The sequence below is a fragment of the Temnothorax longispinosus genome, chromosome 6, assembly GCF_030848805.1.
Source record: "Temnothorax longispinosus isolate EJ_2023e chromosome 6, Tlon_JGU_v1, whole genome shotgun sequence".
NCBI lineage: Eukaryota > Metazoa > Arthropoda > Insecta > Hymenoptera > Formicidae > Temnothorax > Temnothorax longispinosus.
In genome coordinates, this window is record NC_092363.1 from 22853764 (window position 1) to 22870572 (window position 16809).

The 16809-nt window shown below is 33.7% G+C and overlaps 1 protein-coding gene across 1 annotated transcript in view; it reads right to left on the reverse strand.

The window, feature by feature from the left end:
• The window catches only part of LOC139814773 (uncharacterized), a 74671-nt gene extending 62398 nt beyond the window's left edge, over positions 1 to 12273 (reverse strand). The window contains exon 1 of the mRNA XM_071781256.1: positions 11830 to 12273. Coding sequence (XP_071637357.1) covers positions 11830 to 12185 — 356 coding nt within the window. The 5' untranslated portion in view covers positions 12186 to 12273. The remainder of the gene's footprint in view (positions 1 to 11829) is intronic.
• Positions 12274 to 16809: the final 4536 nt, after the last annotated feature.

Sequence of the window (16809 nt, forward strand, 5' to 3'; positions counted from 1 at the left end):
GGTAAATTTAAGAGATAAATAATATTCTAATACGATAAAAATCCAGCAATTATGTTGATTTAATAATCTGTAACTAAAATATCAGCCGGATTTTGAGAGGTAATCGTATAAAGACTCGTATTTCCGATATAAATGTACCCGTGGAATGCAATATACAGACGCACCCATATATAATTTCCTTCTCGAAACGCTATCCATTAACCTCTCAACAAGAATGATGATTTAATTAGAAATGTCAGACAGCTTTACACACGGAAAATCCCGATGGATGTCGGGAATCGTCGCGAATGACATATGCAAGCTCCGCGATAAATGCATGCAGTCAAAGGAAATTGCACGTACGCGGCGCTTTCGATACATGACGTATTTGGAGCGGACTAATCCAAACAGTATTCGTTAATGAAATGTCCAGACGCGATTCTTTTTCCTTGAATAACTACGCATTTACCCTCGTGAATATACAAGCTGTCTTTCATCCACAGATTCTTTGAAGTGAAGTAGATTTTTCCCGCATTCTAAAGTTAACATACGTTTTTAAGGTAAAATCTTCCATCAAAGTAAAACCTGAATAAAATCCAGTAAAATTAAATCTTCAACCAAAAATGCCACTTGCCTTAGTGGTTAGAATATTATAGCGAGAGCACAGCTCCAAGCTACAAATTTTAATCACGTCTGAAAAAGACAAGTACACAGCTTTTAGACAGCCAGGGTTTAGCTATTGGTTCTTTTACTACATACACATTTTTACTAAAATTGCGTAAGAATTAAACATGTAATCCGCAAGAAGTTAGTTTACTTCAATTTGAAAATTAAAGAGAATTTTAATATTGTTATATATTTAATATTTTAATCACGTCTGAAAAAGACAAGTAAACAGCTTTTAGACAGCCAGGGTTTAGCTATTGGTTCTTTTACTACATACACATTTTTACTAAAATTGCGTAAGAATTAAACATGCAATCCGCAAGAAGTTAGCTTACTTCAATTTGAAAATTAAAGAGAATTTTAATATTATTTTAAAACCAAGCTAACATTAAGGTAATATTAAAGCTCGTAAATTTAATAAGAATGACGTAAATATCAACTGAATTATATTGTAAATGTAAACGTAACTTTGATCCTGTAGAGTCTTGTTTATTTGATATGTTCAAATAAACGCGCCAGTTTAATGTCATCCACGTCATACTCGATTTCATTTGATCGCCAAATTGCATTATGACAGTGCGAATCGCGGATTTTTCCGTTCCGCTAAACGAGAGAGTAAATCTATGTATATGATAAGGGAGGCAGAGAAAGGTGCGAGCGTTTCCGCCGAACGCATTGACGTGCAATTTCACACGTGAAACATCGCGTGTTTATGCATCCTACCGTATTTATGAATTCTACTGGGACTGAAATATACGCTCGCACATCGTGAAACCATCGCGCGTCGAATGCCCCGAGGTTTTATGCGGAAAAAATACGCGTATTCACACACACAGTGGCATTGATGTAATACATCGACGATATCGAGATTTCGTCGGTGAAGCACGGTGAGAAAAAAAACAGCGTTTATTGAAAAATCGATACGCGCCACTCTCACAAAAACCGGGTAGAGATTTATCGCTTGATAGAGGGAGAATAAATTTTTTGTGTAAAAAGAGAAAATGCGGTCTGCGCGAAATACGAGCTAATTACCGTTAATGACTCACAAAAAAAGAATCTTTTATAACACAAGCTAAAAAAGTCATACCAAAGCACCTGCACAACGAGAAATAATTTCTATACTGTGTCAGCAAATAATTTTTAAAGGATGTCCTACAATCACTGTATAATACTTTAAAAGCGTATTCCAGAAATCAATGAAGTCAGAAATTTTGATAAAAAAATATAGTTTCTAAATTTTAATCAATAATCGCAACCAAAATTCATATCTTTACAATTGTACTTATATAAGTATCAACCTATCATCTATGACTAATTCGTGCAGCTTAAATATCGATTTTATCACTCAGCTGATCTTATCTTTTGTATTGTTTTTTTTTTTATAGAAATCTTGCATACACTACGATATAATATAAATAAATAAATATAGATGGGTGATCTATAAAAGATTAACATAAAATTGATATATCATTAAAAAATGCAATTATTATTTGTGCGTTTTATATGTAATAGATCAATTGAAATATACTATGCGATTTCAAATATTTCCTATTCTTTTACTGACTTATGACGTACGCATATTGAAAAAATCTGAGTATTGCATTCCAACCTCAATTTATGCAATATTTAACTCCTAAAAAAAGAGATCAAATAGATTTCAAATATTAAGAAAATACTTGGAAAGAGGAGAAAGGAAAAAATAAAGATAGCTAAACCTTAATAATTTTTCCCTATACTTTCATTAATACCGATTTATTATTTCACATAAATACATATAAAAATATACGTAATAAATAAATATATCTAATAAATATGTTATAAAAATGTATGTACATATAGGTATGTAAATACATATACATAAATATTTTGTTCTTCAAAATCTACAAAATATAAATATATATCAATCATGAAGATATTCAAATAAAAGTTTTATATTCTAAAAATTTCATTTTTTATAATATTTATATTTATTTTATATTTCTCTCATTTTCCCATGTTTCATAATTTATTTAATTAATAAACTCAGGTATTTAACCTTTAAACTGTTGGCATTTTTTCATTAAAATAGCCTTTTTTCCAAAAATTTATCTATAAATAACATGCACATTGCGTAAAATTTCGAAATTTGTTTGGAGCTACAAAAGTTGCTTTCCCGGCAGTCAAACGGTTAATCAATTATATGTATACAAATGTATTATTAAAATAAGTAAAAAAAAAAATGGATATTATTATTAATATATTAAATTTTCAAGATATTTTACACATTTAAAAATGTGTATTTTTGCATCCTCATATAAAAAAAAACTACGGATAAATTTCTACAGAATAATTAAACAAATTTAGAATTAATATGTTTTAGCCCATCCATTTTAAAGCATTAGATCTATAAATTGGTATATTTATCTGTAATATTTTTTATACTGTCAATTTTTATTTTTAATTATACTTTTTGTATATACATGATAATTTCAAAGGTTCCATTACCTCAAATTAAAATAAAGAATAACTTAACACTCACCGACACACGATGCGCAACAGCGGAGTCGTAACATAACTACGTTGATCTGTAAAATACAAATATATTTAGATTAGCGATTGAGACAAAGCGATTAAGACTTACTAAAATAATCAATATTTCAAGAAGTAATTATTACGCGCATTAAATTCTTCATTCGTTTTTTTTTTAGCAGAAACATTCAACACAATAATTATGTAATTTTTGAAAAATAATCAAGCAAAGTAATAAATAATATAAATAAATAATAAATTACTCACCCTCTATGGTTGTTCCGTCGTCACCCGATGCCACCCAGGTCTCCTCCTCCTCTCAGATTCCATTATTGCTCCTCTATTACGGCACTCACAGTCATTCGCGAAAACACAGTTAATTACTTCGATTACGCGCCATTAAAGTACGATGACCAGATCGCGATACTTGGACGGTACTCCCGATGTTAATCATTCGCGGCACTTTACTGTATCACGATGGAAGATTAACGCGAGATATTTACTTCGGTAGATAGCCATTGTCTCGATACACTTACGGATCGCCAAAGTCCATTAAATACAATCCGGTGTTCGCTAACTTTAATAGTTATAGAGAATAATCGTGTTTGGCGTACGTGTCGCGGTCTACATGGTACGTGTCGCGGTCGCGTATCGAATAATAATGCGAAGATACGCAGAGCGGATCATGTCGCTGTTTGCTCGCCTGAGTTTCGCCGCATGAATGGCAAAGTGACCGCATGCAGTACCTATATACGTTGCGAAAAACGACATTAAATATTATGAAATATATATATAAATACATGCCGAAATATTCCGTTCCTTGTTCTTCACATCAAGTATTAATTAATGAACAGTCGTTATAACACGATTTGTCGCTGCTTGAATGATTCCGCAAGTTGTACTCTTGATATGAATATAGGCGAATTATGACGAGAATACAAGCGCGGCTTTGAATCCGAATATTATTAAAGAAGCACATCACCTATAAATATTGCAATAATTTAAAACTTTTGTTCTTTTTTTTTCTTCGTTTATCGAATGAATAAACTGGAATATCACAAAGTAGTTCCCGTTCTCACCTCAGACGAACAAATTATGCAAAGTAGGTACCTACATCACGATAAGTCGCCTCGAGTCGTTTAATCGCGAAAGTTAAGTGCTTACACAGTCCGAGAATTACTAATTGCAATTATGGTGATCGCCATGTTCCCGAATACTTGTCGCAACCGGCAGCGACGTTTCGAAAAACATAATGCGGCGTTTCGGAGCCGCTACCTGTCCGCCCGAGTCTCGAACGACAATAAAACGACTCCGCGTAAACACAGCGCGCCATACGTCGCGCGAAAACAAGCACCGAGTAGCGTGCAAAACAAATACGTTACCGATGATCTTTAACTTATTGTAAAGGCCTCGGTAAAGGCCCTTGCACAATGTCAGGCAACAGGCAATAGTAGGAACAGGAAATAGAAATCATGTATAAATGCAGAATAAACAATGACACATACTACGTTTACGCGAGCGTTACACTTCTGTAGTAACTTACGATAATTCACTCGTTTACGCGGAGTAAATTATCGTAAGTTACTAAAAAATCCCGTTTACGCGAAGGAATTATCGTAAGTTACTACAGAAGTAAAGCTCGCGTAAACGTAGTATAACAGTCAATAGAAACAGAGTTTCCGTCACGTTGAAAATTCTGTGCCTATTGCCTGTTGCCAACCAGTCATAGCACTCGAATTTTTTAGATTGTAATTAACAAATTTTTGGTTAATTACAATTATTTCCTGTTGCCTGGCATTGTGCAAGGGCCTTAAGATAAAAATATACCGATTATACACAGGGTGGCAATCGAAAAAGTGTTAAAACTAAATAACCGACAATTTGTAACATGTGTATGTTATATTCTTTAAATAAAAATAATAAGTTTTCTTTATCGTATATAGCGTTTAATTCATTTCATTTTGTCTACTTATTACAAAATATTTAGCTATTTAGTTTTAATAACTTGTCATCCTGTATTTTCTGTTTCACGTGTTTCGAATTAACTTCAATGAATAAGACTATTATTATTTTTGCACATTAGATCGAATATTTATTTAAAGAATAAAATTTATGTCGCTTCAAACAGAAACGTAAGGTAATTTATTATTATTACTTCCTGCCAAATTTTCACGTTCCAAGAGAAAGTTCTGTGTTTCTAAGAAATCATAAAATGAAATTAAGTTGTTGCAAGAAATGTGGCAACTTATATTCATTAAAATCACACAACTTTTCACTCTTTGCGAACACAGCAATTCAGGGATTGTAATAGTAATAAATTATAATATTTATTTTACATTCAAAATAAAGATAAACTTTATTTTTAACATGGATGATGTCAATTGCTGTAATGTGTAAAATCCTTGCACGTAAGAAAACACAAAAAAACTAAAGAGTAAAAATAAATTAAACTATGAAAATAACAGAATACATAGCTCGATACGCATGTAATCGATACAAATGTGAGTCGCGAATTTTATGTGATATCGTTGGTCAATTTTAACTGTTTATAACTTGAAAATTATTGTTATACCTTTGTCAAAAAATCAAATCTGTAGAATACGCTATTAAAATATTGATTATGAGACCTTCTCCAAATAATACGAAAAACTTTACATCATTGGTGAACAAAAACGATAAATTACGGAATAGGTAATATCAGTTAATTAAAAGTCAATACAATTACTTGAAAATTAATATTATAACACGAATCTCAGTTATAATAAAACATATGACTGTAGTTTTAAAACATATAACAGTAATTTATACTTTTTAAAATAAACGTTGAAGATAAACTCTGAAAATCTATATGTAATTTTATACGATAGTTTCAATATGATCGAGAGAGAGAGAGAGAGAGAGAGAGAGAGAGAGAGAATTTATCTATACTTTTTTATTCCAAAACCAAAGTTTATATTATAAATCGTTCATTACTTTAAACTTTAAAATCGTGCATCGTTTTCAATTTTTTGTGAAAAAGGAAATTTTTATTCTATTCTTTCATCGCTTATGTTCTTCTTGCTCTTTCAAAAATACAGTATTATACAGCTACATTTGCATACTACGAATAAAAATTGATCAATTTTCATGTTAATTTTTGAAATGTCACGATCTTATTAATTTTTGAAATGTCATGATGTTGTTAATTTTCAAAAATACAATCTATCGAGATATATTTAGTTATTGTACATTCGGACTCATGCAATTTGCATGACGAGCGTGAAATGGAATTCAAATGGAATTCAAAGAGAAACTCCCCCGCGATTTAAAGAATGAAACAAAAGGGCATTAAGCAAATTAATTCAATTATATATGCAATTGCTCGGATATATCGAAAAATAATTCATATCAAGAGACACGGTAGTGTCTCGCGCCAAGTACACGCAAAGCGAGACTGCACCGTAACTCTTTTACGCGACGCGACGAGTTGCGAGTACTCGAGATGTTGAGATCTCAATAACAAGTGAACGGATCAAGTTCTAAGTAGGCTTGATCAATAGCTTGGGGTCGATTTATAAAGAAGAGTGTTTTTATTTTAGCAGATCTTCATTAAAGTTGATTTTTCTTCAAACAGCCAATTTTTTTCCAAATATATTTACGTTAATCCAAAATATTCGGATATGTTATTGTATAAACAGGAATAATTTTAGCAATATAAAATAATACATTGTTATAAATTCTTAGCAATGTTCGTCGCAATAAATAATAATAAATTAACATAACAATTAATAATAATTGTATAACAAATTCTGTAATATTTTATTATATTGTACATAAAATATAATAATACTTTCTCAAAGACAATAAATTTAATAAAAATAACGATCAAACAATTAAAAAAAATATTACCAAACGTTTCCTAGTCGTTCCACACGACTAGAAAATAATTGTATAAACGATTCAATAAAAGAATAAACACGCTCGTATGTATCAAAAATTGAAATAAAAAGGGCCAATATGACCAAGCAACAATAGTTGTTAAATAATTAACTTATTAATTTACATATACAATATACAAATTGGTACGTTTTCACTGTACCGAGTCTTCTTCAGCCGTAACATAATAAAACATAAAACATTTAAAGACGGTAATATATTAACGTGTCATAGAGAACAGATTGAAATAAGTCAAACACTGAAACACACTGTATAAAAATAAACAAAGAAAAATAAGATGGAAAGTCGTAATTTAATAAAATTATCATAAGAAGCAACAGTTTAAAAGCATGACGAAATGCGTAATTAAAAATTATCGTTGCATCTGTATGAAACCCAAAAATGAAAATCAAGATAAAACGCAGTCAGCGGTCAAATTAGTTATATTATACAATTTCTTTTTAGAACTTTTTTTTATATGATTGACCGCCAACCGGAGCCAACCAGAATTAATAACATTTCGACTTTAATTCTTACTATTTAACCCGATTTATTCTCGCCTCCGAACGAGAAATTAATTATGGATAATCTAACCGCTGTGCTGACTGTATTTCATCTTGATTTTCATATTGAGACTTCATACAGATGCAACAACAATTTTTAGTTACATATTTCGTCATGTTTTCAAACTTTGATGTGGCTTATGATAATTTTATTAGATTATGACTTTTCCATCTTATTTTCCACCTTATTCGTGATCCCATGTTTGTCCTTATAACGTTAAGTTGACTATTACATGAGACAATTCATGAGATTCTCTTAGGAAGATACTAGAGGTAGTTTCCCATTGCTTTCCTCTAAGATTTTCTGGCAGGGTTTTATTCCCTAGGATATACAAGGGTTTTCCCGAGGATTTTCCTGGGCAAGATACTCTCGGTGGTTTGCCATTGCCTTCCGAAAAGTGGCGATCGAATAAAAACCGACAATTTTCGGTCGGATTTGAACTCGGATCTTCGGCTCATTAAAGCTGCGCACAACTCTCTGCGCCACGATCGCCATCACATATATTGTATATGTAAATTAATAAGTTAATTATTTAACAACTATTGTTGCTTGGTCATTGGCCCTTTTTATTTCAATTTTTGTATGAACAATGTTTGCGAATTTCTAAACATCCTGCTATTATATATATAGAAATATGCTAAGTTCTATTACAACAATTTATTTATTTTAAAAACGCCCACGATTCTCCTCGATAAAATCAACGTCTGTCTAGCTAGCCCCTCACTTCATCAAAATTTAACAAATAAATTATATAATGGTGCACTATTTATGTGCTCTCCAAATTCATAAGAAAAAAATATTCCGCTTCATTGATTTTGATGATAACGTAGCTGCGGATCACTTGATAATGAACTTTATAAGATAATGAACCACAAGTGGTCCACGGATCACATGGGTTGGGAATCACTGCTTTAGAGGATGCCGCGCAAAGATTGAAATTACTCTGAAGTATAAGTGCATAATTAGCGCAAAATAAAACCTGGATATTTGTTTCTCAGAATCGCTTGTAATTAACATGTGGAGAAGCTCACTGTCAGCCTATACTCAGCCCTCCGTTATTAAAAATACTTTCTTTTTTTTTGTTAAGCAAAACAAGTGCAAACAATTTTTTTCTTATGGATTTGAAGAACGCATAAATAGCGCATTATTATATAATTTATTCATTAAATTTTAATTAAGTAGAAGACTAGCTAGGCAGACGTCGATAATCGCTTAATGGAAAAGCCGGGGAAGATCATTAGTTGTCATAGTCTAACTTTCTACATTAAAGATCCTAGCAAGTAGGTCTCGACTGCAATTTGTCCAAGTGAAGTTGACATTTATTAGCCCGAGAGCCAAGTTTTATTCTCTATTTACACCTCCGACAAGCTCAGCCCGCGGCGAAAACCTTTTATCTCCAAAGCGAAATAAAGTCGGGGGAAGCGCTCGACAGACAAACAATCGGAGAATTCACCCTTTGGATACGCTTCGATGTATCCGCGACAACTTCGTCATAGCAGAAATGGATTCCGCGTTGGAGCTTGCGCATCAATGATGCCACATACACGGTCAGAGGTCAACGGTCATCGACCTCCGACGTCGCGTCCGTCACCTGACAGCCGTGTGCAAGCTCTTATTGTCCACGTAACAAAAAGTTCGAGACGCACAAAGCGTCGTCCGTCGAATCGTTGACCCTGCACGGCGATCGGCAATGTCATTATAATGCATAACGCATAACGCTGCGAATGTTGCGCGGAATCAACGTATCTGCGTCAATGCTCGAACGTCGTGTGTGCAGGCTCGACAACTCGCGGGTATTTATTATACACGGCTGTAGATCTCGCGAGAAGTCGCGTTATTCTTTATAGAATAAAGGTAATTAATGCAAATGGAGATAAATATTCTCTCGTAAAAAAGATTCGGCGAGGCTTTCCAGCCGCGAAAGATAATTTGAATCGAGGCTCGAAGGCGCTGAGATAAATCCTTTCTTAATAATTAAATGCTTAATAATTATATCCATAGAGATGAAAATGATTAAAGGCGTGAAAGGGTTGAGGATTAAAAACACAAAATACAAAATATGCTTTATATTATTATTTCTTAATCAATACTTTTACTTCTCTAAATGTATTCTACCGAATTTTTCTGCTAATTGCGTCGATAGCAATCTAAGTTATCTATAATTCTACACAATTAGGTACGTCAGAATAAACTGAAAGTCAATATTCATAATCTTGTACTTAATCAAAGGTACATACAAATTTTACGTAGAAAGCGATCGGTAAATGATCAGATTGAACCCCTCCGATTTTACCTTTGACTTCAAAATCTGAGAAAGCAGTAAATCCAAACATGCATGACCCCGCAAAATTAGCTTTCGCTGCGCGCGGAAGGACAAATGTATCCGCGTCGTGAGAATTGAAAGCGCCGCGAGATAAGTCCCGTGTCCTTTTTCCGCGAGAGAAATACGGTCACGCGGAGGAATCCTTGACCTTCTCACGACGTTTTGTTAATCGTTTCTAAGTTGAGATTCTGCGTCGAGATCGTCAAAAGACACGCAAGCCGCGATCGATCGCGAGCCCTCCTCCGCGTATACCGCATGCAAAGCCGAAAGCGCCGCGTGTGCATGGTAACGACGCTCGCAATGCATCATGCGCAAAAGACTGACTTTGTTATTATTCAACCCCTTATTATTCCCCAATCTCACGTCCGCCCCACGAAATTCGCGGAGTACTTATATCTTTAAAGCGGAATCAATTGTCGGTATTCGTACAAGTTTCCTGGACACGCAATGGCATATATAATCGTCAATGGAGTCAGTTAAATCAGTAATTTAAATTTCTATCGCGTATTTTTATAATTTTATATTTAGTCTCATGATATTAAAAAAAGAAGGGAAAAAGGGAGAAAAACATAGAGGTATTTTGCCTAGTCATTTCTGGACGTAGAGAGTGAGTCCCTACGTTATTTGTTAAGAATATAAACAAATTATATATTCAAGTAACTTTATCGTATTCCGAGAAGAATACTGTCGCAACTCAAAAGTTCATAATTTTCAGGAGAAAAAAAACTAAACAAACATTCCAATTTTTTTGAATTGTGAGATAACTAACGCAATTACAATTATAATATCTTGTTATAATAAAATTTATACTGTTTCTTGAAGAGGTCTACTGTGATTCACTTGTCAATTTATTTATGACGCTATTCACCCAGGAAATCGCAACATAGCCAGTCTAATAAAAGAATAACGACATCTGCCTCATGCAGCGAGGTTTTGCTCGTTATAAAGAATATTGTACTTCCATTATTAGGAATTCAGAAAAAACAGGATTTGAAGTTTTTAAATAAGGAAATGATATTTTTTTAGATATAAAATAAAAGAAGCAACTTGATTTATTTTTAATAGTTAATAAATAGTCAATGACACGCTGTAGGTTTAAAAATTAGGCACTCTAAACATTTTCATTACGACTTTTTCTAAACATTGTATTTTAGGAACTGGTGATAATCTAATAATAGATATAAGACGCTTTACAATTTAAGCTCCTGTTATGTTGAAAAATGTATTAACTCCATTTTGACAAAAACTGGAGATGCGATTCTTTACATCTGAGGTACAGGTATAGACTTGCAACACTATTATAGCACGTAGGTAACATTTTAGGCATACTTTTGAGTTGTGACAGCATTCTTCTCGGCATACGATATGTAAATAAAAAGCAAGGGGGTGGGGGGTGAGAGGGAAGAGTTGCGACTGCACGCGCAAGCCGTTCGCGCCGGCGCGCGATCCCTCTCGCGTGACACTCTCCAAATATATACACAAAAATGCAGGGACAAAGAATGCGCTCGGGACAAATCGGCCAACGACGCATTTAAATGCGCGAGAGGCGCTAAGGCATTTAAAAAAAAAAACCCCTCGAAAGGGATTTAAATCGCCAGACGCGTGTCGATTCGCGACACGCTCGTCGCGTGTCGCGAAACTCGTCTCGCTATTAATAGCCCCGAAGCTGAATCAAAATAGAATTAGAATAGGACAGGAATAGGACAGCACCTTCCGCGTTCATCTCAGCGTCGGATCATCGCACGCGACACCCCCCGCGACGACGAGAGCGATCGGACGACGCGACGAGAGGGTCGCGGAAGGGTTGAGTCGACGAGTTTCGCGGACGGGACGAGATGACAGTAGGACTACGTCAGATTAAATTCGGCACTTACTTAACGGGAGCGATGCGTCCTATCTGGCGAGACGACGCGGAGCCATCGTCGTCGCCGTTCGCCACGTCCGTGGGGGGATGCACCGCGGCGCGGGCGGCATGGCACTCTTTCTCACCGGTGCCCTTCGGCGGGTACTTCGCGACGAGCCTGTAAGTCGCGGGACGATTCTCGATGTATTTCACACGAAGGTGACGCACCGCGCGCCGGTGGTGGTCGGCATCGCCGCCGCTGGCGTGGCGCGCGGGAACGACGCCGCGCGGCGGATCAAAGACGAGAGCCTTTTCGACCTTCCTCTCGCAATAATACGGCTGGCGGTTCGACACAAACGACGGACGGACACGGAGGACGCACGTCATTCCCGTGTAGGCAGGTTGCGCCTACGTCCCGCTCCGCGGCGCCTATTCCGCGCCCGCGAAACCACCTGATCGCCAACCGACGCAGACACCCCGGGCGCCAGCTGGCCGAGGCCCGCCGCAGTGACGCGCGTCCCGCGCGTCGTCGTTTCGTCCAGCCGTCGCCATTTAGCGGCGACCGCGCGAACTGTTTGTAAACTCGCCGCTACGACGTCGATAACTGCGCGGCGCGTGGAGTTGCTCTTGTTCGGAATAACGAACGAGATATAATAAGAAATTAATGAAAATGGAGAGAAAATAGAGAACGAAAACGAAATTAAGCGTCGAGAACGACTCAGATCGATCATTCTAATAGATCTGATTTCGATCGAGAATTTGTAAATTGAAAGTCTTATAAGATGTTATATTGTTATATGAACGCGAATCGAATTATTATTGTTTAAACATTAGTCTGTTTTGTTGATTATTTGATACTTTTTCATGCTTATTAATTTAATCTCAATATAATGTTTGCCGCAAAGTTTGCATGAAAGTTAATTTATTATAATGACGTGGTATACTCATGACAGGCGTTTCAAAATGGCTACATGCATGATATTTAGCATGGAATAATCAATACCTGTCCATATTGATGCTTGTCCATGCGGCAAGTTGAGATAATCTTGACGGAGAAAGAGCGATATCTTGTACGCAGTAGATACGCCGTACATTTACACAGTCGCATGTCTGTTAAGTTAGCACCCCTCCCCCCCACAAAAAATCGGAATAACACATATACAGAAATTAAGTGCTTTTTATGTGCTAATTATGTGCTCTATTCATGATTTTTGTGCTCGAGCGGTTTCACGGGAAATCGCAATTAAAAGTGGGGGTGCTGGCTTACCCCCACCCCCATGCATTAAAATTACATATAAAATAAAAAACTCAATATGCTACAATTATGTGCTTTTTATGTGCTTTCAAATGCCTCAAACGAAATTAGTCTATCTGTAATAGTTTAAAAGATATACACAAAAAAAGCGAAATAATTCTTGTTTTAAAATGTTTCTCGATTAATGTATTCTCGAAATATGCACAATGAAATTTTCGTGTCATCCCCTTCCACCGACTCGAACGTGAGCACTCCATACGTATGTACAAGAGTAAAGTACCAGTTATTAAAATACAGATAGCAAATTGGTTTTAGTCTTAAAATGTTCTTTAATTTATGTGTTTTTTAAATATGTGGAATAAGAGTTTTGTGCTTATCCTCTTCCCATAAGTACAAGAGTAAAGTACCAGTTAAAATACATAGCGAATTGATTTTAGTCTTGATGTTTCTTAATTTATGTGCTTTCAAAATATGTAGAATAAAAGTTTTGTGCTTATCCCTTTTTGCTTTCCCACTTTTTTACTTTTTAGTGTTATACCTCTGTCTGTAATTGTTTGTGATTAAATCTTTTATTTTATTAAAAAATACATATATGTAAACTTTGTATTATTTAAGTATTTCCTTGTTGGATTTAAAAATTATTAATTTTATAAAATTGTTATCATATCCACTAAAAAATACATATGTAAACTTTGTATTTAAATATCTTGTATTCCCTTGTTAAATTTATTGTACATAAATATTTTTATTCTTATAAAATTGTTATCATACATTCTTTTTCTAATTGACACAATGTAAAGATTTTTCAAAGTAGTACAATTATTATTATTACCTTGAACACAATTTTGAGGATGTAAGGAAAAATTAACAATAGCTTTAAATATTTTGGTTTTATACACATGAGAAGGAAATTAAATATTATATATGCATATTGTGTGTATATTACAACTGTGAACTAAGCAATACAGCATTTTGCCTACGTAAAAAAGGTTCGTATAAATCTATATATATAAGTCACGTCTGTCTGTCTGTATGTACGCGAACTACTCATTCGTTAGTGGACCGAATTTTTACTAAAAGTATATGAAACAGGGGTAGAATTTCCCGGGGATGAAAATGTCGTGGCCATTTTTTTGCTACCGATTTTCTGGAAACCGATTTTTCTAATTCTTCTAATTTTTCGGGAAATAATTGACTGAATTTAAAAGAATTATATATGAAACAGGGGTAGAATTTTCCGGGGAGTGCTATAAAGTGTATAATTTTTCGTTACCGATCTTTTTGAAAGCCGGTTACAAAATTATTTCAATTTTTCGGAAATTAATTGACCAAATCTTAAAAAATTATATGAAGTAGGGGTAGAATTTCCCGGGGATTGCCATAAAGTGTATAATTTTTCGTTACCGATTTTTGGGGAAATTGGTATCAGAAAATTTTCCAATTTTTCGGAAATTAATTGACCGAATCTCAAACAATTGTATATGAAATAGAGGTAGAATTTTCTGGGGAGTGATATAAAGTGTATTATTTTTCGTTACCGATCTTTTTGGAAACCAGTTACAAAATTTTTCCAATTTCTCGGAAAATAATTTAATCTTAAAGAATTACATATGAAATAAAGGTAGAATTTCCCCGGAATTGCTATAAAATGTATAATTTTTTGTTACCGATTTTTTTGGAAACCGGTTACAAATTTTTTGAAATTTTTCGGGAATTAATTGACCAAATCTTAAAGATTTATATATGAAATAGCAGTCGTGTCAAAATTTTTTTAATATTGTTGGAGGATAAGTTTAATTTTTTATTAATGGATAATTTTTCATTAATGAATTGATTTTCTTGAAACCGGTTACAAAGTTTTTCCAATTTTTCTAAAAAGGTTTTCGATTTTTGTTTAAAAAAATGTAGGTACGTGATTGTTCTAATTTCCTCAAATTTTGAGATATTAGCTTACTTTCTTAAAAACAATGCCCAAATTTTTCTAATTTTTCGGGGATGGCAAAGATGTGTATAATTTTTCACAATCAATTTTTTGGAAACCGGTTTCAAAATTTTCTAATTTTTTCAGGATGGCTACGATGAGTTTATAGAAAAATTGCTAATAATAAAAAGGTTTCCGATTTCTGCTCCAATTTCCGTAAATTTTGAGATATCAAACTAAATTTTTTTTATGAATAATTTTTATAGATAATTTTTTGTTACCGATTTTTGTGGAAACCGGTTACAAAATTTTTCAAATTTCTCGGGAGTTAATTGATCGAATTTCAAAAAATTGTATATGAAATAAAGGTAGAATTTCCTAGGGTTTGCTATAAAGTGTATAATTTTTTGTTACCGATTTTTTTGGGAACCGGTTACAAAATTTTTCCAATTTTTCGGGAATTAATTAACCAAATCTTAAAGAATTATATATGAAATAGGAGTCAAAATTTTTTTAATTTTTGGAGGATAAGTTTATTTTTTTATTAATGGATAATTTTTTATTAAGAATTGATTTTCTTGAAACTAGTGCCAAATTTTTCTAATTTTTCGATGATTTCAAAAAAAGAAAATAAAAAAAAAGAAAATAAAAGAGAGTTAATAATGGTGGATCAACGGAGGGTAAAAACGCGCGAGGCACGAGCAAAAATAAAATTTAAAGATTTTAATATAAGGGATTATACGTTTTTGAAATATTTGACAATATGCTAATCTGCATCTATTATATTATCTATTATTTTTTATTTAAAAAAAAAAAATTCAAAGAGATGTAGGTTAGAGTTTGAGGAGAAAGAATATCAAAGGTGCTCCTAATTAATGAGTGAGTTTGGGGAAAGGGGGGCGAAGCGCGGGCGAAAAATCTAGTATAACATAAACCATATACACAGTCTGTCTAGTCTGTAGTGTGACTAATTTTGCTTCCTCATAGAGGAAGCTTTGTGATGGTGAAAAAATTTTTTTTCGAGATTTTGATGGAAATAGATTTAGAATGTTCTAAAATGTCGAAAAATCGTATTAGTAAAAAATGTCCGGAAGTATGTATGTATGTATGTATGTGTGTGTGTGTGTGTATGTACGGATTTTTTGTACACGCATCTACTTCTACAATTTCTTATATACCGGGTTGAAATTTTTCACACAAATAGAGTATCACAGAAAGTATGTTTTCCTCAAATTTAATTAAAATCGGTTGACCGGTATAGATTTTATTGGAATTTTTTTTTTTTAGAAAAGTGTGTTTTATTCTATAGCTTTCTCAATATTTGAGATAGCGATCTATATCTAATTCTATTAAATTTTTCAGTTTTTTCTACCCCTATTTCATATATAATTAATTAAGATTTGGTTAATTAGTTCTGGAGTTACAGACGTTTGAAATTTCGGAGATTTTAATCGCGTATAAAGCTAAGTCTAATCAACCGAATTTAAATGAATTATATATGAAATAGGAGTAGAAAAGACTGAAAAATATAATAAAATTAAAAATAGATCGATATCGCCAAATTTGCGGAAGTTAAAGCTTCCTCTATGAGGAAGCCAAGTGCAAATTTCTAATTTGCACAATTTTTTCTTACTTTTCTTCAATTTTTTTGAAATTCAGCAGTATTTTTTAATCTTTCCCTGCAGCATCGTCTCTTGATAAGTTGACAGTATCTCATTAACATTTGTTGATCAAATACTATGATGGATAATAAAATGGAACAAAGAGCAAACATTAAATTTTGTTACAAACTAGGCAAAACATTTGTCGACACGCACAACATGCTACAGAAAGTG